Source organism: Euleptes europaea, chromosome 10 (genome assembly GCF_029931775.1).
Source record: "Euleptes europaea isolate rEulEur1 chromosome 10, rEulEur1.hap1, whole genome shotgun sequence".
In the NCBI taxonomy this organism is placed as follows: Eukaryota; Metazoa; Chordata; class Lepidosauria; order Squamata; family Sphaerodactylidae; genus Euleptes; species Euleptes europaea.
Window position 1 is genome coordinate 13458831 of NC_079321.1, and position 27241 is coordinate 13486071.

General features: G+C 48.7%; 1 protein-coding gene across 1 annotated transcript; it reads right to left on the reverse strand.

Moving 5' to 3' along the window:
- Positions 1 to 211: 211 nt before the first annotated feature.
- On the reverse strand, positions 212 to 13463 carry IRS2 (insulin receptor substrate 2). Its single transcript, XM_056856858.1, has 4 exons — positions 13374 to 13463; positions 9624 to 12873; positions 2695 to 2744; positions 212 to 260 (listed from the first exon to the last, which is right to left on the reverse strand). The coding sequence occupies exons 1-3, from the start codon at positions 13461 to 13463 to the stop codon at positions 2737 to 2739; spliced, it is 3348 nt and encodes a 1115-aa protein (XP_056712836.1). The 3' UTR covers positions 212 to 260; positions 2695 to 2736.
- Positions 13464 to 27241: the final 13778 nt, after the last annotated feature.

Sequence of the window (27241 nt, forward strand, 5' to 3'; positions counted from 1 at the left end):
GCCCATTCAAGAGGTTCAAAGTCCTAAAAGGTTATCATCTTAAGCACAGTTTATGAAAACAACAGCACAGCGTTGCGATGCATCCCAGTGAACAAGACAGGCTGCTTTTCCCTACAATATATAAAGCTACATCAAATAGAATAAAAGAAACCATAAAGCAGCTTCAGATTTAAATTTTTTTAAAAAAATTCTAACCAAGCAGCTTTTAAAAAAAATGTTGGACATCTAGGTCGCGGTGGTAAAATTGCTTGTTTTTCATTCTGAAAAGAGAAAGAAAAGAGTCAGTAAAATTTGCCGCAAGGAAAAAGAAGGGGCAGTCAGGATGTGTTCAGACCCATGTATAGTGTGAATTGTAACCTTTGCTGGATCCAGATACAGAACCCCTTTTTGACCCACACATAACTATCTTCCTCAGAAACCAGAGTTATCAAAACATCCATGCAACATCTGCATTGGCTTTGTTAACATTCTGGGGGGAGCCAAATCAAACAGTAACATCTAAAGGATTAATAGTGTTTATGTAAATGGCTGCCTGTAGAGTAATAGCAAAGAACTGGAAAATGGCAGAATCCTTAACATTACATTGTCAGTACTCCGAATTGTGGCAAATAGCTATAGCGGAAAAACTGGCACACCAAACTTAGAGTAATCAAAGATTAGCCAATATATCAGACTTTCATGAAATGTGGCATGATTTTATTTCATACACAAATGAGAAAGATATTCAGCATGCATCTAAGCCATCCCGTAGATTATGGAACTGGAATTAAAGTTAAAAATATAATGATCTTTTTCCCCCCTCTGCTTTTCATTTTAACTTTTTTTCTTTTTTCTCTCTCTTTCGAATCACCTATGCCATTAAAGTATTCCTCTCATATCTGTAATTGTAAAATATACAAGAATATGTATCTCTCCGGTCTCAGAGGAGCATGCCTATTACATTAGGTGCTGTGAAACACAGGCAGGATAATGCTGCTGCAGTGGTCTTGTTTGTGGGCTTCCTGGAAGCACCTGGTTGGCCACTGTGGGAACATCATGGAAGCTGGTCTGATGTGAAGCCATCTCTGTTTTAGGATTGCCTGCATTCTCTGAATTAGAGGATACCAAGTCCTTCTATATACAAGCTAGGGTTGCCAGCTCTGGGATGGAAAATACCTGAAGATATAAAGGGTGGAGCCTGAGCAGGGCAGGGTTTAGGGTCGGGAGGGACTTAATTAGGGGGGTTTGGGGTCAGGTAGAACTGAATGTGTGCAGGTGGTTGGGGAGGAAGGTAGATGAGGAAGAGGTTTTTGTAATTAGTAAAAAAGAACTAGAAATAGATCACAATGAGTAGCCGTGTTAGTCTGTCACTAGCAGAAGAAAAGATCAAGAGTCCAGTAGCATCTTAAAGACTAACAAAACATCTGGCAGGGTACGAGCTTTTATGAGCCACTGGTGTAGCTCACGAAAGCTCATACCCTGCCAGAAATGTTGTCAGTCTTTAAGATGCCACTGGACTCTTGATCTTTTCTAGAACTAGAAATATACAGGTAGAGTATCCCTTATCCGGACATCTCATATCCGGACTGATCCAAAAATCGGCATGCAGGCAGATCCTTTGAGCCGGCGTGCAGGCAGATCCGTGCTGCCTGCTTTCAATGTTTCCTCTCACCTAAAAAAAGTAAAATATAGTGTAAACTGCATCATCGATGGAGACAGAAAGCCTGCCATTGTTAGTTTGTTTGTTGTTGCTCTTGTTTAACAGCTGATACAGGTATTCTGGTGGGATAGTTACACCTTTGCTATCTGATGGTTCAGTGTACACAGAATTAAAAATATTGTTTAAAATTGCATTCAGGCCATTTGTATAAAGCATATATAAAACATAAATTGATTGGGGTCCCATACCTAATATATCTCATTATATATATGCAAAAATTCCAAAATATTCCAATATACGGAAAGATCCAAAATACGACCCACTTCTGGTCCCAGGCAGTCCTGATAAGGGATACTCAACCTGTACTAGTATTAGCATTTATCTCAGGAGCTAAGTATTTAGCACATCTATGAGCCTGTATTGTTACTGGCCTCACCTGTGTGATACAAGCACCTATTTTATTATAATGTTCATTATTTTAATAAAGAGTATTTAATATCTGATACATGGCTGGAAAGAAATCAGAATCAACTGCACAATGGTAGAGATGCAGTCTTGGAGCTTTAATTTACTGCAATTAAATGCAATACAGATTTCCTCTCACAAAGGCCAGAGTCTCTCCTTTACATTGTAAGGTCCAGAGGAGAAGCACCCCCCTATGCCTATTACTCTCTTGCATGCTGCAGCCAGCAAAATAGCATCTTCACTCAGCTGAGTCTTTCAGTTAAGCCAAAATGCTTCGATTTAAGTCCCTTTCATTCCCATGGCAAAATAATCCAAACCATAAAAATAAACCATCAGCAACAACATTCATTGGTACAAAATAAAAAACCCCAAAAAGAACACACTACAAAATCATTGACTGAAAGATAAATCAATCTGAGTCATTTAAAAAACATTTTGAAAGGCTGCAACAGCAGCCATAGTTTAATTTTCTGAACAACTGAAGACAATTTTAATGCCCAAATAAGGCCAGTTCCATCAACATCTACACTTCCATTTCCCTTTCAGACATATATGCTAGTCCAGTTTTTTTAGAAAAAGAGGTTCCTTACCGACTGGGTCTCTTGTTCTCTGGGATCAACATGGTAACAATTCTAACAAACTGGGGAAAGAAAAGAAAAGGATAAGATCCCTCGGCAAGCCCTTTTAACAATTATTTCCCACATGTCCGCAGGAAGAGGGAGGGATACTGTTCAAGCTAGGTTTCACCATCACTGCTTTTCAGAGGCTGAGACTCAATTTGGGAGCTGCTCCTGATTCACAGTCCCAAGTTTGCCACCAGTCCCACCTCTCAGCCAACCCGTCTTCTCCTGCCAAATCCTTCATTTCCCCCAAATCGAACTTCCCCCTTGTCCACATTTAGGCTCTGCAGATTGCAGGAGAGAATGCAGTTGTAGGGAGCAGGCAAAGACTTTTGAAAGAGAACTCTGAATTGTCCCTAACTTCCCAAGTGTTGCTGTCTAGAGCAAAGCTTCTTAAACTGTGGGTCGCGGCCCCATATGGGGTTGTGTAACTGAACGACGGGGCCGCGAAAAATTTGGCAACAGTAAATGGTGAAATTATATGTATACCAAATAATTGTTTTAAAATAAATTTCTTTATGATTTATTATCAGTAAATGTTTGATTTGTATGCCTGTTTTATATACCTATATACTCGGGGTTGCGTAAAAATTTCTCGGGCGAAAAGGGGTCACGAGTGGGAAAGGTTTAAGAAGCCCTGGTCTAGAGTACTAACAACAGTGGTCTACACAGGAATACACAGATTCGAGTCCTGTAACACCTCAGAGCCCAACAAGAGTTTCAGGGTGTAAGCTTTCGAGAGTCAAAGCTCCCATTGTCACATCTGATGAAGGGACCTTTCGAAAGCTTACACCCTGAAAATCATGTTGGTCTCTAAGGTGCTACTAGTAGGCTTGCCAACCTCCAGGTGGTAGTTGGAGATCTCCCGCTATTACAACTGATCTCCACGTGACAGCGATCAGTTCACCTGGAGAAAATGGCTGCTTTGGAAGGTGGACTCTATGGCAATGTGACCTGCTGAGGTCCCTCCCCTCCCCAGGCTCCACACCCAAAATCTCCAGGTATTTCTCAATCTGGAGCTGGCAACCCTAGCTACCAGACTCGAATCTAACTGTTCTACTGCAGATCAACATGGCCCACTCTCTGAAACCATCTTCAACAGGAATACATGTAACTTAATGTGCATCTGCCTTTCATTCTGGCCACAGATCAGATGCCAGCGCACACACTGACACCACAATTGTCATGTAAAGTTTAGTTCAGCTCTAACAACAGCTGCTGAGAAGAAAAATCAGCCATTGGTGAATACAGGCAATCAAGCAGAAACCCCTTGTTCTGTGTATGTGTGTGTGTGTACACAGATTTATTCATTCCATATTGTCCTTCCAAGTAGTGAGGACCCCACCTAGTCAGAAACCTGGTGAGCCATAAAATCCATCTTAAATTTGGCAGGACAACATAAGCAACTAGCTAAGTAAGTAATTGTGCACCCTAACCAGTTACTACCAAGCCTGCCACGTGGATACTTTCAGAAGGGTAGCCGTGTTGGTCAGAAATGGAAGACCTGGGTTCAAGTCCAGTAGCACCTTAGAGACCAACAAGATTTTCAGAGTACAAGCTTTTGAGAGTCAAGACTCCCCTGGTATCTGACTAAGGGTGCCTTAACTCTCAAGAGCTGGTACCCCGTAAATCTTGTTAGTCTCTAAGGTGCTACTGGATTCGAATCTAGCTCTACCCAGTCCCCCTCATACTATAGAGCAGGGGTGTCGAACTCAATTGTTATGAGGGCCGGATATGACATAAATGTTATTTGGTTGGGCCGGGCCATGCCTCGTCAGCCCAGATCGAGCGGGGTTGGTGGCTGCCTGGCGGGCCGGATAAGAGCTCTCAAGGGGCCGAATCCGGCCCGCAGACCTTATGTTTGACACCTCTGCCCTAGAGCTTTCAACCAATATGGTGGGAAATGTTCACCACTTTGGATCCATGAGCAGAAAGCATAGTTTGAGTCCCACTCCCATCATTCTGAAGTCACCCAAAGATCTGAAGATCTTTTCACTGATTCGGGAGGCTCCTAAGCTTATATTGCCAGTCTAACACCCTGAATGTCATTCATATTCTGTATATGATCAGATCAGCTGTAGGTCACTGAATAATGTTATACAGTTACATAAAGTTTCCAGAAGGTTTGAAGGCAAGGGAAAACATGGCCCAAATGCCAAGAGTGACTGGAATTAGCAACAGTTACTTTAAAAGAGTAAACAAGTATTTAATTTTGAATTTAAGAATTGCTTTTGCATAGAACGAAGCCTGCTCACATTAACTTGGTTAGGACAGAATGGAGAATTATTTGCTATATTTATTGCTATACATGTATAAGGAATGTTGCCTGCAGTCCCCAATTCTGTGACTATTTCATGGTGCCAGCCACATACTGGGAGAGGAATGACTAACTGTAAGGTGACCAAATATTTATAAAACTGAAACACCACTGTAATGATTAGTTCAACTGAGTGACATGATGCTGGGTTTTAATTAATATATTTTTAAATTGTTTTTATTATTTTCATTTTGTAAACTGCCTCGGGCAAGTTCCTGGAGAGGTGGCATAATTTGTTTTCTAAACCAAACCAAATCAATCAATCCCTGGGAGCTCAAAGTTTGCCATGTACCATTTATGTTATTTTGAAGCACGAAAAATGACAGTCAGCCAGCTAAACAGAAAATCTTTAGAAAAGGTTTTCATAAGCAAGCATCTTTCTGTTGCATACTCTTGGAGTAATCAAATTGGCCTTATAATAATTAATCTGGAGCATGAGGACTGAAAATATCAGATCCATTAAAACTTGAAATTGTTTTATTTCCTTGATCCAGTCATTTCATTAAAAAAAAAATACAGGCTCCTGTGCTTATAGTCATAACTTCCACATAGCCCCAATGCAGACAACAGACCTGTGCAAACATGTCTTTGCAAACATGACCCTAATGCACCCATTTAAATGGATGGATTAACCCAGGGGTGCACGAGGAAATGAACACTGGGGTTATTCTATGTAGGAAAAGGATTCACATATACAGACTGGCTAAACTGGCTTTTGGGTCAGATTGTTAGAAAGTATTTCCATTTCTACATTTCTTGAAATTGTTATGAATCTTCTTTTTCTTTTTTTTAATTCTCTAACCAGACTGAATTAAAAGCACTTCCTGAAGTTATATTCATTTTTTACAAATGAATTTCAGCACTGTAACAGATTTCACTTCTTTTTTGAAAAAAGTAAACCAAGCCCCCACAAATTGAGAACTTGCTCCTAAAAGAAATCAGAAGATGACACTCAGTCGCTGCCTTAAAAGAAACCCAGCTACCAGAAGCTGCCCTTTTTCCTGTGCATTTCTTCTGGCACGAACAACAGTTCGCCGTCTACCATTCAACTTAATCCATTTTAAATTAATCATGACAGTTCGGAAATGGATGGTTTAACCTTAACAAGAAATTATCACTCAACGCCATTTACAAAACAAGTCAGATGGCCAGCATAGTGCCTACAGAGTATTTTAAAAATGACATGTGAACACGAGGAGGTCTCATTGCTGAAACGAGAAATGTGACTAAAAGTAATGCCTGATTTAAACGTTCATTAGCGTCACAGATGATATTTCCTTACCAAAAGAATGTTGTACTGTTTGCTTTCATCCTGAACCCTTTTTCAATATGTAAGCAACCCACAATGTGATCCTAAGCAGGTCTATTGGGTTTCTTAAGATAAAAGCTTTGAATAAGTAAGAAGACTATAATGACTTAGAAGTGTTCGCTGTCCTCCTTGTTCACCTAAATTCAGATGGAAAAATTACAGGCAGCTGGTCTCTCTATTGTCTAGAAGTGGATGAACTACCTCAGGCCCCTTTTGAGAAGGAATGAAAGATGCAATAGAAATGTTTAATAAGTAACAGTGCCTAGGAGCTAGGTTTATGCAGCCGTGTGCAGAGCTGGTGTGCATGTAAAGTGCCGTCAAGTCGCAGCTGACTTATGGCAACCCCTTATGGGGTTTTCAAGGCAAGAGACTAACAGAGGTGGTATGCCAGTGCCTTCCTCTGTATAGCAACCCTGGACTTCCTTGGTGGTCTTCCATCCAAATACTAACCAGGGCTGACCCTGCTTAGCTTCTGAGATCTGACGAGATCAGGCTAGTCTGGGCCATCCAGGGCAGAGCAGAGCTGGTACCTAAACATATATCACAAATTCCTGTAAATTGAAGCTGACACCTAGGAATATGAAGTATTTGTCAGTCTTACTGGAAAGATCTCTCCTCCACTCCCCACCCCTCCTACTCTGGTGAATGACACTCTCTATTTTTAACCAAACTATAAGCACATGCCCATTTGGGCAAGGGGTTTGCAGTATTGTCCCCCTTATCCTATTCTCCAACTGTATTTCAAGCTACCTCAATACAGACAAGTCTGTCAGTTGAAAAGATTAGGAGTCCAGTAGCACCTTAAAGACTCACAAAATTTCTGGCAGGGTGTGAGCTTTTGTGAGCCACAGTTCACTTCTTCAGTCTGTCAGTTGTGTGTGTGAAGTGCCATCAAGTCACAGCAGACTCACGGCAACCCAGCAGGGGTTTTCAAGGCAAGAGACTAACAGAGGTGGTTGGCCATTGCTTTCCTCAGCATAGCAACCCTGGGTATTATTCCTTGGAGGTCTCACATCCAAAGTACTAGCCAGGACTGACCCTGCTTAGCTTCTGAGATCGGACAAGATCAGGCTAGCCTGGGCCATCCAAATCAGGATGTCTGCCGGCTACTGTTATTATTTTCTGCCACATACCCTGAAATACCAAGATTGTTTGCTGAACAAGGTAGCAACAGCACGTTTTTAAGCAGAAGTGCTGCTACTGATGACATCCTATATACCATCTTGGATAGATGAAAAACTCTTAGCTCCACCCCACCCTAATGCATTTATAAACTGGTGGGACGTGCAGATTGTAGGGCTCAGGAAAATAATAATAATCATAAGGATACTATTTGTCACTTAAATCGCTTTGCTCGGTTAAATGGTATACTTCCAACGTCTCAGGGGCACGGTGTCTCTGCAACTCTGTACATATCCGTTCTCACTACTGTGTCTGTTTTGCCCCCTCGCTCAAGGTCATTGTTTGGATGGATCAAAAGTAATAGTTGCTTTCATCACATCTACCACTGAGCCCAAGATGCAAAATGCAGCTGGGATGCTTCAGTTCACATGCATTGCTACACGCTATTTACAACTCTAATTTTTTTTTTTTACCAGTTGGGTTTTAGACAACTGCCTTCCCCTCCCCCTCGCAAGCTAACTCCTCCATCTCCCCCTCCCAAATCATTTAAAAAGGAAGCCAACTTCTTTCTGGAATTAGCCCTCTTAAATTAACTCTTGAAGAACGTTGAATATTTGAAGAAAAATATATATTGCCAGCGCACCTCATCATAGGCTAATCAAAGCCTATGTATTAGACTTTTTATTGATTGTCTGATAACTGATCACCAGCAAATTATTTCATTGTAGCCTCTCTGTTGTTTGTAACCTTGGTTGGTATTTGTTTGGAGAACGCTTGATATCAAAACGCTTAACGGGCTTTGCATGGTATACAGAAATAATTTGCAGGCAAAGACACTAGAGGTGATACCAGTTACTAAACGAAAAACCTGTGACTCACACCAGCCTAGTGTAACTCATAGGGCTGTCATTGTGAGGATAAAGTGACTAAGAGAATGATGCTGTAAGTTGAATTGGGTCCCCACTGGAGAGAAAAGCAGGGTATAAATATCTAAATAAATAAATAAAGCAGCCAGAGTATTCACTATAGGAGAATGACCTCTGTGAAATCAGAGAGGTAGCTTTTTTTGAAAATTTTCATGAAACATGGCATGACTTCATCTCATATACAAACCAGAAAGAAATTCAACATATATCCAAACCATTTCAAAGATTATGGGAAATGAATTAAAGTTATAACAACCCTTCCTCTACTTTGTTTTTTTTTTATTTATTTTTTTCTCACACTCCTAACTGTATTAACCATCTAATTTGTAATTGTACTCCTCTTATACTTGTATATTTATCTATTTGTTTACAAGAATACTAAGCCACCAACCATAAGTGCGGCAAAGACAGCTTTCCGTTTTTTTTAATTGTTTTTGTCTTGTCTGTTTGACAGTCTTCTATTGTTTGTTTACATGTTTGTGAATTGTAATTGTATTTATATATGTTAATAAAATTATTTTTTTAAAAAAATCAGAGAGGTAGCAAGCGAACACTACAGTGCGGTCTAATCCTATGTAACAGAATTCACAGAATCACAGAATTGTACAGTTGGAAGGAATCATAGAGGCCATCTAGTCCAACCCCCTGCTCAATGCAGGACTGGCCTAGAGCAGTGGTTCTCAACCTGGGGCCATATGGCCCCCCGGGCAGCCCCAGGATATTCCAAGGGGGCCACAGGTGAAAACTGCTGTGTGCACTTTGTGTGGCTGTTTATGCTTCTTTGTTCCTTGGCTATTTACAAACAAAACATTTAAACAGCTACCTTTCTACCGGTAAGACAGGAGGCCACAGGAAGGAAACAAGGTCGGAAGGGGGCCACTGTCGGAAAAAGGTTGAGAACCACTGGCCTAGAGCATCCCTGACAAGTGTTGGTCCAGCCGCAGCTTGAAGACTGCCAATGAGGGGGAGCCTCACCACCTCCTTAGGCAGCCGATTCCACTGCTGCACTACTCCTACCATAAAAACTAGTTCTGAGGCTCAACTACTTACATTCAGAATGACTTCAGTTAACTTGACATTATCTCCCTGTAAGCTTCACAAGAAGCATTTCAGAACATTTTAAGGTTTACCAATCTCAACCTTGTCTTTTCTTTGGCTGCTGTGTTGCTCCCCTCAAAACCCCATTGGTCAAAGGCAAAACCACAGATTAAGTACAGAAACTGACCTTTCACGGAAGTGGCTTCTTTCACGTTGTGAGCCAAGAAGTCCATACTGGCGTAAATGTCGTTGACGCTCCCGTTGAGGGGGTGCCTCGCTTTGGGCTTGCTTGGGCCGCCATTTGCCAGAGGGTCTCCCTCCCCATCAACAGCAATGTAGTTGAGGCCATTTTGGAAGCCGGCTGAGGTCTCCCGGCACATCGGGCTGCCATGCTGCTCCTCCGCGAAGCCTTCGTTTTTCCTGAGGGACACGTTCTCCACAGAAGCAGAGTTGTGCCGCTTGGGGACGTGGGCGAAGGAAGGCGAAACAGGGGTCACGGTGGTAGTGGAAGAGAATGTCTCGGAGCTGTGCCTCCGGCGCCCCTGAGGATCCACCCGGATGACCTTGGCTCCGTGGTCGGGATCGGGAGGAGGGTTGGCAAAAAGAAAGGCTTCCACCCCGGAGATCGTCAGTCGCTTCAAGTCAGCTACAGGGCTGGAGACACGAGGGCTCTCCAGCTTGTGTGAAATGGGTTGAGGCGGGGTGGTGACTGGCGAAAAGTCCACCTCAGCATAGTCCCCTACCTCAGAAGAAGGGCTAGAAAGGCAAGCCACCCCCATCTTTAGGTAATGCTCATCCAGCTGTCCAGGGCTGGGGCAGGATCCTGGCAATAGGACATCTTCCATGGACCCCACTGAGGCAGTGCCCAAGTGCGACCCATTCAACTTGAGGTTCATGTAGTTGGAAAGAGAACCGGGATGCCCAGTCAGGCCAGAACCAAACGAGCACAGGCCCCCAGCTGGCGCCGCTGAGTAGCCCAAGCTGACATACTCCCCACTGGGGCTTTGGACTTTACGCGGCAGGGGTTCCTCATTCCTGCTGGGCAGCCAGGTCCCCAAGGAACGGCGACCGGGTGGCACAACGCCACGACCGAGCAACCCTGCCCACTGGCTGAGGGAGCTCTCTGCCCGGCTGTGGAAGGGGAGCGAAGGCATCGCAAAGGGGTCGCAAGGGGCAGGGGACGGCTCCCCTTTCGGGGCCTGGATCAGCCTCCCTGCCAGTGAGTTCATATGAACGTACTGGTCACTGTCCCTCTCTTCACCCAGAGAGCCCGGCTGGCTCCGGCAAGCATGGGCCAGGGGGCCGCACGAGCAGCTGGGCCGGACCCCGGGCCCCAGGGCCCCGAAGCCATCTGGCAAAGGCAGAGGTGAGGCAGAAGCGGCGGCAGGCCCGGGCAGCAAAGGGGACATGTTGATATAGTCGCCGTTGACCAGACGGCCTTCGGGGCTCTCCCCAGACAGGCGGGCGCCGGGTCCCCACATGCGCATGTAGCCGCTGTCGTCGGAAGAACTCTCGCTACTGGTCTTGTAGGGGCGGGGTTGCAAGATCTGCTGTGGGGCAGACACGCTGGCAGGGCTCATAGGCATGTACGCATTTGAGCCAGGATGCCCCGGCGAGGCCGACGCTACCCCAGGGCTCATGGGCATGTAACCTTCCTCCCCGCCACCGCCGGGGCCAAGGTGGGAGCTGCTGCTACTGCTGGTGCCCCCCGAGCCAATTTCCAGGTCACAGTAGTCCTCTGGATAAGGGGCATAGGTTGCCCTCGAAGAGGCCCCTGTGGCAGGGCAAGCGGCCCGCATGAGCGCGTACTCGTCCAGGGAGGCGGAGGACAGCGGCAGGGGCAAGGGGCGCGGGAGTGCCGGCGTGGTCAGGGAGTACGTGCGCTTCCGGGGGGCTGCGTCCGCCCTGCCGCCGTCCCACGGGCAAGGGCGGTAGCAGAGCGGGCCCCGCTCCATCGCCATGTAGCCGTCCAACCGCTGGCCCGGAGGGGTCTCGGGGGTGCTGCTGCGGTTGCTGACCGTGGAGGAAGAGGAGAAGGGCCGGGGGTCCCCCCCGGGGCTGAAGCCCAAGTCCTCCAGGGCCGGGAAGGCGGGGTCGCCAGAGGCACAGGGCGAGTGGCACAGGGCCAGGGAGCGGCCCGGCCGGGCGGCGGGGACCCCCGGCAGCGTGGCCCGCCCGCCCTCCGGGCTGCCTCGCCCATCCCCCTCGCTGGCCGTCCGCGCCCGGTTGCCAACCCCTCCCGCCGGGCCCGGGGGGCCGGGGCGGGAGCGGCGCAGCAGGCCCGCCTGGCCGGGGGGCAGGGCGCCCCAGGGCGGGGGGGGCGGCCGGCGGCCGGGCACCGAGATGGGCCGGCTGCCGGCGGCGGCGGAGAAGCCGCCCCCGGAGGAGGAGGACGAGGAGGAGGACTGGCTCTTGCTGCGCGGCCGGCCCGGGGCGGGCTCGCGCAGGTCGCGCATGGCGGCCAGGATGGTCTCGTGGATGTGCTGCGCCACCACGGCGTCGTCGGCCTGCAGCCACAGCTCGCCGGGGCCGGTGGCGGCCGAGCGGCCCAGCTCCATGAAGAAGAAGCTGTCCGAGTGGCCGCAGCGGCGGATGCTCATGAGCTGCAGCGTGACGCAGGGCCGCGGGCAGTGCAGGCGCCCCAGCGCCACGGTGCGCGCCGCCAGGCACAGCCGCCGCACCCCCGACAGCCGCCGGCTCCGGCCCAGGCCCTTGGCCCGCAGCGTCACCTGCCACACCTCGCGGTAGGGCGGCGGGCCGGGCGACGGCGGCGGCGAGGAGGAGGCGGGCTGCGGGCCGTCGGGGGGCGAGCCCCGGGCCCGGGGGGCGCGCAGCAGCCCGCTCAGCGCCTGGAACCAGGCCTCCTGCTCGGCCGCGCCCTCGGCCGCCAGCGCCAGGCACTCGCCGCCGGTGTAGAGGGCCACCAGGTGCTGGTGCTTGGCGTCGGCGCGCTTGTGCACGCTCAGGCCGGCGTCCAGGGCGATGGCGCGCTTGGGCGCCGCGCCTTTGCTCCGCCACTTCTTCTCGCTCTCGTAGTACTCCAGGCGGGGGGCCGACGCCGCCTCGCCCTCGCCGCCGCCGCCGCCCGCCCGCAGCACGAAGAAGCGCTTGTGGCCGGGCTTGCTCTTGCGCAGGTAGCCGCACTTGCGCACCTCGCCCGGCGCCGGCGGCTGCGTCGGCGTCTGCTGCGGCGTCGGGTTATTGTTGTTGTGGTTCAGGTGCAGGTGGGGGCGGCCGGCCGGGGGGCTGCCCGGCGGCGGAGGGGGGGGCTCCTGCGCAGGGGGGCTCGCCATCCCCCGCCGGCCGCGCCAGGGCGAAGCTGAGCCCCGCCGAAGGTCGCCTCCCTGGCTCCTGGCTCGCCCGCCCGTCCGTCCGTCGGTCCGGCGCGCTCGCTGCGGTGCGGGCTCCCAAGACCGCGGACCCCCCGCGCGCCCCAGCTAAAGAGCAAAACAACACGTGACCCGCCCGGGTTACCCAGACGCTCACACGGGAGGCAAGGGGGGGGATGTGGGAGGGGAGGGGAGGGGAGGGGGGGCGGAGGGGCCGCTCGTCCTATCGCGCCGCGTCAGGGACGACGCGCTCCGCCAATGGGCCGGAGGAGGGAGGGTCTCCTCGAGGGCGCCCGGGCGTCATTGGGTCGCCGGCCGGCGGGGGGCTGCCTGGCCGCGCCCGCGCGCGCCCCCCCCCCTTCTCCACCTGTTTCCCTCTGCGTCGAGGGTGTCCCTCGCGCCACCCTTTCGTGCCCGGTCCGGCGAGACCCTCCGCGGGCAGCCTTTTGGCCGCTCTCCCTCCCTCTGGCCCGCGACGGCGAGGTGGGGAGCGCAGGGGACCCCCCCCCCTCTCTCTCTCTCTCTCTCTCTCTCTCTCTCCAGGACCGCCCCCCCAGCAGCCCCCCCCCGAGGGGTGGGGCGTGTTTAGCAAGGCCAGCGCCCTGTACCGAGGCTCCGATTTCACCCGGCTTGCTTTTCTGAGTTCCGGGGCGGTCAGACGTGCTGTGGCGTGGTGGCGCGCGATGGCGCGTCCCCATGTGTCCGAATCTCGTGGCGGGTGGGCAGGTCGCAACCGGCTTACCCAGACCCCCCCCCCCCCACTAGGGTTTTCAAGGCAAGAGGTGGTTTGCCGTTCGCTGCCTCTGCGGAGGGACCCTTGACTTCGTCGGTGGTGGGAGTCAGGGCTGACCCTGCTTAGCTTCTGGGATCTTGGCATGATCCTAGCCTGGGCCATCCGAGTCAGGCATCCAAATCCCATAGCACACACCCCATTGTTCTAAGGATCAGACATCAGTGTGGGTGTGGGTGTGAAGTGCCCTCAAGTCGCTTCCCACTCATGGCGACCCTGTGAATCAAAAGTCCTCCAAAACGTCCTGTCTTTAACACCCTTGCTCAGATCTTGCAAACTGAGGGCCGTGGCTTCCTTTATTGAGTCCATCCATCCCTTGCTGGGTCTTCCTCTTTTCCTGCTGCCTTCAATGTTTCCTAGCACGGTTGCCTTTTCCGGTGACTCTGGTCTTCCCATAATGTGACCAAAGTAGGACAGCCTCAGTTTAGCCATTTTAGCTTCTAGGGTCCGGACTTGATTTGATCTATAACCCACTGATTTTTTTTTTCATTCTTTTGGGCAGTCCAGTGTTGGGTACCCACATCAGTGTAGGGTACCGGGTTTAAAAAATGGAGACGTGGGGGGTGTTTGGCAAAGACGCCCAGTGGAACTTCCAGCCTTCAGAGACGATTTCCTGAGCATGAAGAAGGCAGCACAGAGAATTAGGTGGGTTGAATGGCATCAACCACAGCTTTGAGAAATGCATTTTTTAAAAAATTGTCATCCCATGCTTTCTCAGCAAGGGACTGGGGGGGGGGGAACCAGAAATCTGGCAGTGGAAAGGTGAACAGCCAGGTGCATTACCACTGGTTTGTTTCCCCACTCCTCCCATGAAGCCAGCTGGGTGACCTTGGGCTAGTCACACTCTCTCAGCCCCACCTACCTCACAGGGTGTCTGTTGTGGGGAGGGGAAGGGAAGGTGATTGTAAGCTAGTTTGATTCTCCCTTAAGTAGTAGAGAAAGTCGGCATATAAAACCCAATTCTTCTTCTTCTCCCCAGTGCTCCTCTCGGCTTTTGTATCCACACCAAGCAAATACTTTATTAGCATTGAACTGCATACCCAGTCTTCCCTTCTCTCATTCCTGTTTCCCTTCCCCCACTAAATTTCAGTTGCACAATATTTCAGGAAGGTGGTTCTATTTAACTGGTGCTTAACATAAAACGGGTTATGTTATGTATGTACATAGTTAAGATAGTAAGCAGGGGCAAACCTAAAAGCTTGAGTCCCAGGCGAAGGCTCCTAAGCCCTGCTCGCGCAATTGGCCCGAGCCAGCGTGCCCCATTGGCCCTAAGCCAGGTCGCACTATTGGCGACCCGGGGGTTGTCCCCCCCTATCACGGATCAGGGGGGAAGTGGCCGCAAGCGGCCAGGGGAAATATAAGCGGGGCCGGTTTTCACAGTTCTCAGTTCTGTTCTGTTCTGTACTGCAATAAACGAGTTGTGTTGGAACTCCGTCTCGACCACGTGTGTCCTCCCCATGCGGACTTAACAGGTTACGTTTAGCTTTTGTATGAACTGACTGGAAGAAAAAAAGATCAGGGGATCCCATTGGTCGGACAACTCATCCCTAAGGGATGATTGGGGCTCAGGTAATCTTTATGAGACCAGGCCCAAACTTGCAAATGAGAGGAGGGCAGACAACAATGGCCTTTTGAGGAGACCAAAGGCTGGAGGGGAGTCAGGTCATGGGGAGGGATACAGGTGCCTCTCTGTATGCCAGTGCTAGAAGCCTCCATGCCAGTTGGGGAGGTAGAGTGTTCCAGGCTAGCCTGGGCCATCCAGGTCAGGCACCCAACCCAACCCCCAATCAAATGTCCGCCAGTCCTGTGTGGACCTTGCTATATTTTTGGTCCCTATAGAACAGGAGGCCTGACCTGGATTGCCTGGGCTAGCCCGATCTTGACAGAGTTCGGAAATTAAACAGGGTCAGCCCTGGTTAGTACTTGGATGGTCGCTACGCAGAGGCAGGTAATGGGGAACCACCTCTGAATGCCTCTTGCCTTGGAAACTCTGTGAGGTTGCCATAAGTCGGCCATGACTTGGCGGCACTTTCCACCACCACTATAGAACAGGAGGCTTTGACCAACAAAATTTCTGATTTGCCTGGATGTCAAGAGCACTGCCTCATCAGAATTTTGCATCTATGTATGAGAGTTTTGTTTTTGTGAGAGATTCTCAGGTACTAGTACAGTTGGACTCAGGAGGTCACCTCTCTACTTGCTCTATGAAATATAAGGGGCATTCCAAATTTCAGTCCTTAAGGGGTTTCCAGTTCAAGTTCCCTGTCAGTTATAGGGGAAAGGATCCATTTGGAAACCCCCTCCATATTTGCAAGGTTTACCGTACAGGAAAATTCCCTTTCTGCGATCAAGGGGATTTAGCTTTCCCATAAAAGCAATGATGTGCATTCATTGCTATTGGAAACTGGGAACTGCTGCATGGCTTGGTGAAAAGAAGCCGTGGTTTTGTGGTACGGCATGTCCTCTGTGTGCCAAGGTTTGGTCCCTGGCGTCTCCTGGTAGAGGATCTCAGATTATGTGAAAAGACACACCAGTGAGAACAGACATGCAAATATATAAAGCTGCCTTGACCTCCCAGGTCCATGTAGCAAAATATTGCCTCCCTCCTCTGTGCTTAATGGCACTTTCCACCCTGGAGATCCCCAGGGTCTTTCCCCACACCTGGCACCTGAGAACATTTAACTGGATGTTCCAGGAACTGAACTCTTTTCTTGTGTTTGCTGAACCAAGGCTGTGCCCGTCACTTCCCCATGGACTTTCTTCACTGACTCCTGCCGCAGATGGTACTGAGCTATATGGCCAATTTGGATGGCTGTACAAGAAGCTTTGCCCAGATCTGGATGGCCCAGGCTAGTCTGATCTCATGAGATCTCAAGCTAAGCAGGGCCGGCTCTGCTTAGCACTGAGGAATACCAGGGTTGCTATGCAGAGGCAGGCAATGGCAGACCACAAATGTCTCTTGCCTTGAAAACCTTTGGGTTCGCCATAAGTCAACTGCCTTGGTGGCACTTTCCACTTCCGCAGGAATCATATGATTCTTGGTGTAAGGTTGCAGTTGCTCCTCAGCAGACCTTTGAACCGGAGCCATGCAAAGGTGGGCCGTTCCCAAACTGTACCTTTTTCCCTCTCCCCTCCCCAAGAGAATGCATGCCATTCAGATTTTGAGAATTTCTGCATTTATTTGTCCTTCAGGCAGAAAGGTGGAGACACAGCAGCACAATTCACCACTGTTGGATGGTAACCTTGAACGCATGAGGCTGCCTTCTACTGAATCAGATTCTTGGTCCATCAAAGTCAGTATTGTCTACTCAGACCGGCAGTGGCTCGCCAGGGTCTCAGGCAGGGGTCTTTCACATCACATACTTACCTTGTAGGATCTTAAGGTAGGGCACCAGCTCTTTAAGGTCAGGACCATCAAATAATTTGATGTGTGCTTTCTCACTGGAATGGGATCATCGCCTAGCTGCTGTCGAGGTTACAATGGGAAGGCTTAGCCTCCTCTGTCCTTGCTATCTCTTCTACTGGGTTGCAGTTTTTTCCAAAATAATGGATTGTTATATTTTTCTCTGTAAGTTTAAGACTTATTTTGCCATTTAAAAAATTATGTGGTATCTGATATTATCTGGCCTAATTTTGCCATGTTTTGTCCATATTCCCCAGAGTATTAAAATCAGATGTGGGCAACAAAAGGCCAGAGGGCATCAACTGCCATACTGAGCATTCTCCCTCAGAGTGAACATGCCCAGTGGCCTTTGGTATGGCAATCTGACAAGTACCAGCTAAGCTGCCGCCCTGGCCGCTCTGCTGTCTGTTGACTTTGGCACTCTTCCTACTGCTGCCACACTCAGCTACAGCCTGAATGAGCTTCCTTCTGGCCTAACTCCCATGACTCCGTGGTTAGATCTGTGCCAGGGCTGCACAGATTAGGGGAGGGGGTGTTCACATAAAGTGAATAGGAAACCAGCATAGGGGGTCGAAAGCTAGGCTAGAACATTACATTGTTAGGCTAGTTTTCTAGGTGCAGGGTAGTTTTTTAATGGAAGACTATTCCAGGAGCCAGCATGGTGAAGTGGTTAAGAGCGGTGGTTTGGAGTGGAGGACTCTGGTCTGGAGAACCGGGTTTAACTCCCCACTCCTCCACATGAGTGGTGGAGGCTCATCTGGTGAACTGGATTTGTTTCTCCACTCCTACACACGAAGTCAGCTGGGTGACCTTGGGCCAGTCACACTCTTTCAGCCCCACCCACCTCACAGGGTGTCTGTTGTGGGGAGGGGAAGGGAAGGTGATTGTAAGCCGGTTTGAATCTCCCTTAAGTGGTAGAGAAAGCTGGCATATAAAAACAAACTCTTCTTCCAACATGACCCAACATGAGAAGAAGAGTTGGTTTTTATATGCTGACTTTCTCTACCACTTAAGGAAGAATCAACACAGCTTACAGTCACCTTCCCTTCCCCTCCCCACAACAGGCACCCTGTGAGGTAGGTGAGGCTGAGAGAGCTGTGACTAGCCCAAGGTCACCCAGCTGGCTTCGTGTGGCAGAGTAGGGAAACCAACCCGGTTTACCAAATTAGCATCCACCACTCATGTGGAGGAGCGGGAAATCAAACCCAGTTCTCCAGATCAGAGACTCCACCGCTCTTAACCACTACACCACACTGGCTCTGAGATGGATTGACTCTATAAAGCATGGGTTCTCAACAAGGGGGGGATTTCCCCCTGGGGGGATTTTAGGGTTCCAGGGTGGGAATTGGGACCACTATTCAGCAAGGTGTGATGTCCTGAAGATTATGTACAACCTGTAAAATTGTAGCTTGTTTTTAACTTAATCCATGACATTCAATAAAGTTTACGACTATCTTGGGAAGGGGGGAGTTATATTCTGAATAATGTTGAAAGGGGGGGGGATGGAGCAAAACAGTATAAAGCAAGCCAAGGCCATCAGCCTGCAAGAATCAGTGTGTGAAGGATAGGACGTTTTGGAGGTCATTAATTCATAGGGTCGCCACAAATCGGAAGCGATTTGACGGCACTTAACACACACACTCCCCTCTTAAAGCCCTCCAAGCTGGCAGCCATCACCACATCCTGGGGCAGGGAGTTCCACAATTTAACTACGCGTTGTGTGAAAAAATACTTCCTTTTATCTGTTTTGAATCTCTCACCCTCCATTCTATGACCTTAGGCAGATGATGGGTGTGAAAGCAGGAAAGTGAAGAAAGCTGATAGGAAGAAAATAGATTCCTTTGAAATGTGTTGGAGGAGAGTGTTATGGATACCGGGGACAGCCAAAAAAAACAAACCAGTGGGTTCTAGATCAAATCAAGCCTGATCTGACCCTAGAAGCTAAAACGACTCAACTGAGGCTGTCGTATTTTGGTCACGTCATGAGACGACAAGAGTCACTGGAAAAGACAGCCACGCTAGGAGAAGTGGAGGGCAGCAGGGAAAGAGGAAGACCCAACAAGCGAGTGGACGGACTCAATAAAGGAAGCCGCCGCCTTCAGTTTGCAAGATCTGAGCAAGGCTGTCAAAGACAGGACATTTGGGAGGACTTTCATTCATAGGGTCGGCCATGAGTCGGAAGCGACTTGACGCACTGAACACACACCACACACACACACATTCCAATCCACCAGTGCTGCCAGCAGGTGCATTCCAGGTGCGCTGGGAGCAAAACCTCATCCTATGCTCAACCTCCAATTTAGAATTGCAGCGGCTGTTGCCAAGGTTGGGGAGGGGAGGGGAGGGGAGGGGAGGGGAGGGGGTGGAAAAGAGGCCGATGCCGCATCCCGCCTTGTTCCAGCCCGAGCCGCGCAGTCACGTCCTTCCACGCGCAAGCGAGGCAGGAGCCAGAGCCGCCCCTTTCCCCGCTGGCCTTCAATGGGGAAGGGGCGGGCAGAGGCGGAGTGGACGCCCGTCCAAGGAGAAGCCCAGCGGCGGCCTCGGTCGAGAGTCCAGCCGGCCAAGATCGCCGGTTCTCCCCCCAGGGGGGCCCAAAAGGCGAGGAGGGGGTGGAAGAAAAACGCTCATGGAATCATGGAGCTGGGAGGGACCACCAGGGCCGTCAGGTCCAGCCCCCTGCACGATGCGGGACAGTCACGACTACCTCCCCCACCCCGCACATCCCAGTGACCCCTACTCCATGCCCAGAAGATGGCCAAGATGCCCTCCCTCTCATCATCTGCCTAAGGTCGTAGAACGGAGGGCGAGAGATTCGAAACAGATACAAGGGAGTATTTTTTTCACGCAACGCGTAGTTAAATGGTGGAACTCCCCGCCCCAGGATGTGGGGATGGCTGCCAGCTTGGAGGGCTTTAAGAGGGGAGTGGGCATATTCATGGAGGAAAGGGGTATTCATGGCTACTAGTAACAATGGATTATGGTCATGATGCATATCTATTCTCTCCAGGATCAGAGGAGCATGCCTATTATTTTGGGTGCAGTGGAACACAGGCAGGATGGTGCTGCTGCAGTCGTCTTGTTTGTGGCTTCCTAGAGGCACCTGGTTGGCCACCGTGTGAACAGACTGCTGGACTTGATGGGCCTTAGTCTGATCCAGCAGGGCCTTTCTTATGTTCTTATGTTCTTAACTTGGAAGGCTTTAAGAGGGGAGTGGACATGTTCATGGAGGAAAGGGGTATTCGTGGCTATTAGTTAAAATGGATACTGGTCACGATGCATAGCTATTCTCTCCAGGATCAGAGGAGCATGCCTATTCTATTAGGTGCTGTGGAACACAGGCAGGATGGTGCTGCTGCAGTCGTCTTGTTTGTGGCTTCCTAGAGGCACCTGGTTGGCCCCTGTGTGAACAGACTGCTGGACTTGATGGGCCTTGGTCTGATCCAGCAGGGCCTTTCTTATGTTCTTATCTGCATTGCTGACAGATGGCCATCTAGCCTCTGCTTAAAAACCTCCAGGGAAGGAGAGCTTACCACCTCCCGAGGAAGCCTGACCCACTGAGGAACTGCTCTGTCAGAAAATTCTTCCTAATGTCTAGAGGGAAACTCTTTTGATTTAATTTCAACCCACTGGTTCTGGTCTGACCTTCTGGGGCAACAGAAAACAACTCGGCACCATCCTCTATATGACAGCCCTTCAAGTACTTGAAGATCATTATCATATCTTCTCCTCTTCAGGCTAAACACACCCCGCTCCTTCAACCTTTCCTCATAGGACGTGGTCTCCAGACCCCCCACCATCTTTGTTGCCCTCCTCTGGACATGTTCCAGCTTGTCTACATCCTTCTTAAATTGAGGTGCCCAAAACTGAACATAGTACTCTAGCTGAGGTCTAACCAGAGCAGAGAAAAGCGATACCATCACTTCGCATGATCTGGACACTATACTTCTGTTGATATAGCCCAAGATCGTGATTGCCTTTTTAGTTACCGCATCACACTGCTGACTCATGTTCAGTGTTTGGTCTACTAAGACCCCAAGATCCTTTTTGCACGCACTACTGCTGAAACAAGTCTCTCCCATTCTATAATTAGGCATTTGACTAGTATTCATTTTGACTAGTAGCCATGGATAGCCCTCTCCTCCATGAAGTGCTCTAAGCGGAGCATGGCAGAATTGGTCAGAGCTACTGATCCTAGCTAGAAACAACACATTTTCAGAGGTGAGTGTTTTAATAGTAAATGCAGTGTCATTTCAGAACATTCCAACTAGTGAGAAGGAAAACGCACAATGCTTTTTCACGAGGAAGAAAATAGACGTCTTGTGACCCTTTGAGAGAACAGCTTTATGGACGTCACACACTGTTTTGGACTTGAGTCCATTTCCCATCATCAGTTGGCAGACCTGGACGGACGTCTATCGAGAAAAAGTCGTAAATGGAGACAAAGGGCTGTATATTTTGTGTTTACATATACACACGCTATGATCTATACATCTGTATGCATAAACACACTCAATAGATAACCATTTTTGCTGCTCCTCCCCTCGGCCTGCACAAGAACAAAATTGGTACGAAATAACTTTTCCACTGACGCACAACTGGGTACGCTATCAGGTGTCCCTTGAGTCACAGCTGTCAGAGTGCCAGCATTATGCCGGGCAGAGAAAACAGATCCGCTTTAAATTTCTCCACTGTTGTGTAACTGTGGTTTCAGGGATTACTTGTACTCTTGAGCAAGCAAGCCCACCGCTACCTTTCTTCTTCACTGCTGATGCAATGGCTTTATCGACTACTGAAATATTGACACATTAGAAAGCATTGCTTCGGTCGCTGCCCAAGCCAAGGAATCTTCCCAGGTTTTGCCCTGGTCAGAGCAAGATGCCTGTTTAGAGGCTGCAGCCAGACCATGGGGTGTCACGCCCTGGCATCGATTCCACCCCGACGTGTTTGGCAACTTTTAAAAGTGCCTTTCCCAGGACTGTTTGCTTAGTTCAGTGAGTTTTCCTTGAAGTACCAGGAAGGCATTAAATAGTGGGTAATACCCACAGGGTTATTGCCCAGAGTAGAGCCCCGTGGCGCAGAGTGATAAGCTGCAGTACTGCAGTTAAAAGCTCTGCTCACGACCTGAGTTCGATCCAGACAGAAGTCAGTTTCAGGTAGTTGACTCAGCCTTCCACCCTTCTGAGGTTGGTAAAATGAGTAGATGAAGAAGAAGAAGAAGAGTTGGGTTTTATATGCCAACTTTCTCTACCACTTAAGGGAGACTCCAACCGGCTTACAATCACCTTCCCCTCACCAAAACAGATACCCTGTGAGGTGGGTGGGGCTGAGAGAGTGTGACTAGGCCAAGGTCACCCAGCTGGCTTCACGTGGAGGAGTGGGGAAACAAATCCAATTCACCAGATTAGCCTCCGCCACTCATGGGGAGGAGTGGAGAGTCAAACCCGGTTCTCCAGATTAGAGTCCACCGCTCCAAACCACCGCTCTTTACCACTACACCACTCTGGCTTGCTGGGGGTAAAGTGTAGATGACTGGGGAAGGCATTGGCAAACCACCCCATAAACATAGTCTGCCTAGTAAACGTTGGGATGTGATGTCACCCCATGGGTCAGTACTGACCCGGTGCTTGCCCAGGGACTACCTTTACCTTTTATTTCCCAGAGCCTTAAGGGGGCGGGAGAGAGAATAAATAATGATCAACTTTAAAAAAACGGTCCCACCTAAAACTATTTGTGATGATTTGGGGTATCAGGAGCCCCCCCATATTTTTTGTGTGGGAAACCCCCCACCCCAGCACAGTGCTACTGTCCTCACAATGGTAGAGCTTATTGATTTTGGGACTGACCCCACACTTCCCTGTTACAACATCCACTATAAAACTACCGCAAGCCCTTTCTTAACCCACAAAGAAGGCCTCAGTGCTATCTCCTTTCTGGTAACAAGGAGATTTCTGATGGTCTATGGGGAATGTTTCCCCACTAACGCTGGGATATCCCAGTTTAGCTCTCAATTATATCTCCTGCAGTTTCAACATCTGTAACTTTAATAGTCTCTAATTCATGAAAGAATTCGAGTTACGGAAGTTAAAAACTAATTCATTTTGTTTTTTAACTTTCCTGTTTTTTCTATTTCATGTCTGACACTTGCTATATGAGCAGACTCCATCTCGCTTTCCATCTTTCCCATCCTCCCTTGTTCTCTCTTCCTGTCTCTGTTTTAAAAAATCTTAATCTTTTAATGTTAAAATGTCCTTTTTCTGCTTCTCTTTGTCGTTGTCTCTCTACCTGAGCTAACTTTGCCCTTTCACTCTCTTCAAAATCTCCATATTCCCAATTGTTCTGCCCCCACAGTTTCTTCAGCCTCTGCTTCAGCAGATTCAGATTCACCCTCTGATCATTCAGCTGCCACCATGCGCTCTTTAGTCCTTTGAAGAGGCATTATGACAAACTTTTAAACCTTTTGAGACTTTCTTTCTAGTTTCCTCTCCGATTTGGCGGTTTTCTTTTCAACAGCTGTTTTTCCCCTCTGCTCCTCCCTTCCCCATTTTTGGGCTTTCTGTCCAGACCACAAGGGTAAGAAGGCAGATACTGGAAAATGGGAAGGACTTGGCTCTGTCTGTCACACCACTCAATAACTCAAGTATCACCGAAACGTGATCTGAGATGGTCTTTGTGTACTGGGTAGACAAAGGCTGGGTAACCAAGCACTCTTCCAGTTAGTAAAGGCGCACAGGTTGGTTGCCCCGGCTTGCATGCTATTGGGAAGTAGTAGTAGTCATCGTCGTTTATTGCTCATTAACAAAGTCATGAGCATATACGTATAATGCAACAAAAAAGGGTTCTTTTCCTATGTACAGAGTAAGAACAAGGACAAGATAAGCCCATTGCCTGAACCGGAAAGTGAAATTGTAACAGGAGATGAAGAGAGGGCAGAACTCCTCAATTCCTACTTTTCCTCAGTTTTTTCTCATGAGGGAAGTGGTGCTCAGCATGGCATAAACAGAACATGTGATGAGGGAAGGGATTTGCAGCCTAGAATTGGCATTGGGGTAGTGCACAAACACCTGGTTTCTTTAAACGAAACAAAATCCTCTGGGCCAGACGAATTGCACCCAAGGGTACTCAAAGAACTTGCGGATGTAATTTCGGAACCTCTGTCCATTATTTTTGAAAAGTCTTGGCAAACAGGTGAGGTGCCAGACGACTGGAGGTGGGCAAATGTTGTCCCCATCTTCAAGAAGGATCCAGGTAACTACCGACCCCTCAGCTTGACTTCTATACCAGGAAAAGTGTTCGAACAAATCATCAAACAGTCCGTCCTTGAGCATTTAGAAAGGATGGATCTGATCACTAAGATGGTGAGGGGTCTGGAGACCAAGTCCTATGAGGAAAGGTTGAAGGAGCTGGGTATTTTAGCCTGAAGAGGAGAAGACTGAGAGGGGATATGATAACCATGTTCAAGTACCTGAAGGGCTGTCATATAGAGGAGGGTGCCGAGTTGTTTTCTGTTGCTCAAGAAGGTCGGACCAGAACCAACGGGTTGAAATTAAATCAAAAGAGTTTCCGTCTAGACATTAGGAAGAATTTTCTAACAGTTAGAGCGGTTCCTCAGTGGAACAGGCTTCCTCGGGAGGTGGTAAGCTCTCCTTCCCTGGAGGTTTTTAAGAAGAGGTTAGATGGCCATCTGTCAGCAATGCTGATTCTGTGACCTTAGGTAGAAGATGAGAGGGAGGGCATCTTGGCCATCTTCTGGTCACTAGGGGTGTGGAAGGGGGAGGTAGTTGTGAATTTCCTGCATTGTGCAGGAGGTTGGACTTGATGGCCCTGGTGGTCCCTTCCAACTCTATGATTCTACAACACATAGATGCCTAAAATGTATACAGGAAGTGTATTAAGCTTATAATAAAGTTATACACATTCAACAAAAATCTCTTAGGCCACATGCCAGTGTCATTTGCCGGGTAGTTTTAAAACCATTACCTGGGTTAAATATTGGGTGACCTGATGGATTTTCTCGCTATCTAACTCTAAATCTGATAGGAAAAAGGGAACGATCCAGGGTTCATAGGGACTATTGTACTTTGTTAAGATAGGTGTGATCCACGTAGTTCTCTCCTTGTTCCAATTTTTTGCAAAATTGGGGGGCCCTAAGGTTTCTATTTCGCTGGTTCCGTAATCACACAGGCAGTCTCTAAAGGGGATTTTTAAATAGCGGCCCTTTAGAACCTGTGTGGGGAATGGCTATTGGGAAGTGGGGTTTTCCCTTGCTTCTCCTCAGCATTGTGGGACTTCCATACATCTTCCAGGTTTCCCCCCATCTTTCCCGAGATCCTTCCCAAACTGGTTTTGCTGTGATCTTTCCCAAAAGATCACAGCAGACCTGAGGTTACTTCCATGTGGATGGGAACAGCTGGATGTTCCATGTCCCACTCAGGTGGGCGCCATTTTCTCCATCACTGTCTCCCATAACAATTATTGCCCCCTTTGTAAAAAACAAAACAACCAAACAGTTGACGTATCGTTACCATGTTACATCTGTCTATCAGGTTGTCTGAACCTCCAGTGTTCATTTATAAGTCTCAACAAAAAGTTTTACAGGCTTTAAAAAAATGCAACCTGGGAATTCAGAGAATCTGATCATAGAATCGTACAATCACCTAGACACATTGTTAGACATATTAACAATAGACATATTGTTATGTAAACTTGAAAGAGAAGAATCAGAGTACTAAAGATGTGTATCACAAAGCAACTGTTAAACATCGAAAAAGGTCCCATGCTTCCTTAAAACATGCTTATCTTAAGATCTGTATCAGAAACCATTTGTGAGAGTGGGGATGTAATATCTACCACTCTATCACTTCTTTACTTCAGTTCTTGGTCATCATTTCCTTCCCTGCCCTAACTGCTAGCCAGATGTCAGGAATTAAATCCGAGCAATTAAATCATTGCCCCTAATCTTGGTTGTAGAACCTCCCATCTGTTTTTTTAGTTCTAAAAAGAACATTCAGAAACAATTGTTGTAGGTATGTTCAGGATGGTTTGCCATCGATCCTTCTATTGTTAAAAGCCTGCTTTTAAATGCATTTATTCCCTCCTTGCTGGAGTAAAAGCAGGGTTTTAAAACACACACACCCCTTTTTTTGTATGTGGGTTGTTGTTGCATTTCTTGTAACCAGATAGCCGCAAGCACTAGAGCAACATTTTCCACTACTTTGCTCCAACTCCAGGTGCGGCGGGGAGAAAGATCGGAAACAGAATGCGCTGTTTTTCTAAGAAGCCTTCCCCCCCCCCATTTGCAGCTAATCTGCCAGTTATTATTCATGAACAAAGAAGGACAGAATGATCATATAGGACATAGTGTACTCTTGCTGGCATGAAGGGAGGCAGAGGGTTCCCAGCAGCAAAACTACCACAACTGCGTCAGATGGTGACAGCTTGTTCCCTTAAATCCGTGGCTCGCTTGTGTTGTCGTATCCTTCGTAAGCTAAGGAAATAACTGCCCTTCTCACCCCCTCCAAGCATTACCAAGACAGAATAAACTAGGGTGAGGTTAGGGTTGCCAACCTCCAGGTACTAGCAGGAGATCTCCTGCTATTACAACTGATCTCCAGCCTAGAGAGACCAGTTTACCTGGAGAAAATGGCCGCTTTGGCAGTTGGACTCTATGGCATTGAAGTCCCTCCCCTCCCCAAACCCCACCCTCCTCAGGCTCCACCCCAAAAACGTCCCACTGGTAGTGAAGAGGGACCTGGCAACCCTAGGTGAGGTGGTGGCTTGGTGGTAGAGCAACTGCTTGGCAAGCAGAAGGTCCCAAGTTGACCCCCCCAGCATCTCCAGCTAAAAGGGATCAGGTAGGAGATAGAATCATAGAGATGGAGGGGGCCCTATAGGCCATCTAGCCCAACCCCCTGCTTATTGCCGGATCAGCTTATAGCATCCCTGACAAGTGCTTGTCCAGCCTCTGCTTAAAGACAATGAGGGGGAGCTCAACACCTCCCCAGGTAGCTGATTCCACTGTCGAACAACTCTTACTGTTAAAAAACCTTTCCCTAATATCCAGCTGGAACCTTTCCACCCACAATTTAACCCCCTTATTGCGAGTCCTATCCTCTGCTGCCAGCAGGAACAGCTCCCTGCCCTAAGTGACAAACCAACCCAGTTCACCAGATTAGTGTCCTCCGCTCATGTGGAGGAGTGGGGAATCGAACCCGATTCTCCAGATTAAAGTCTCCTGCTCCAAACCACTGCTCTTAACCACTACACCACAATGGCTTTCCTTTTAT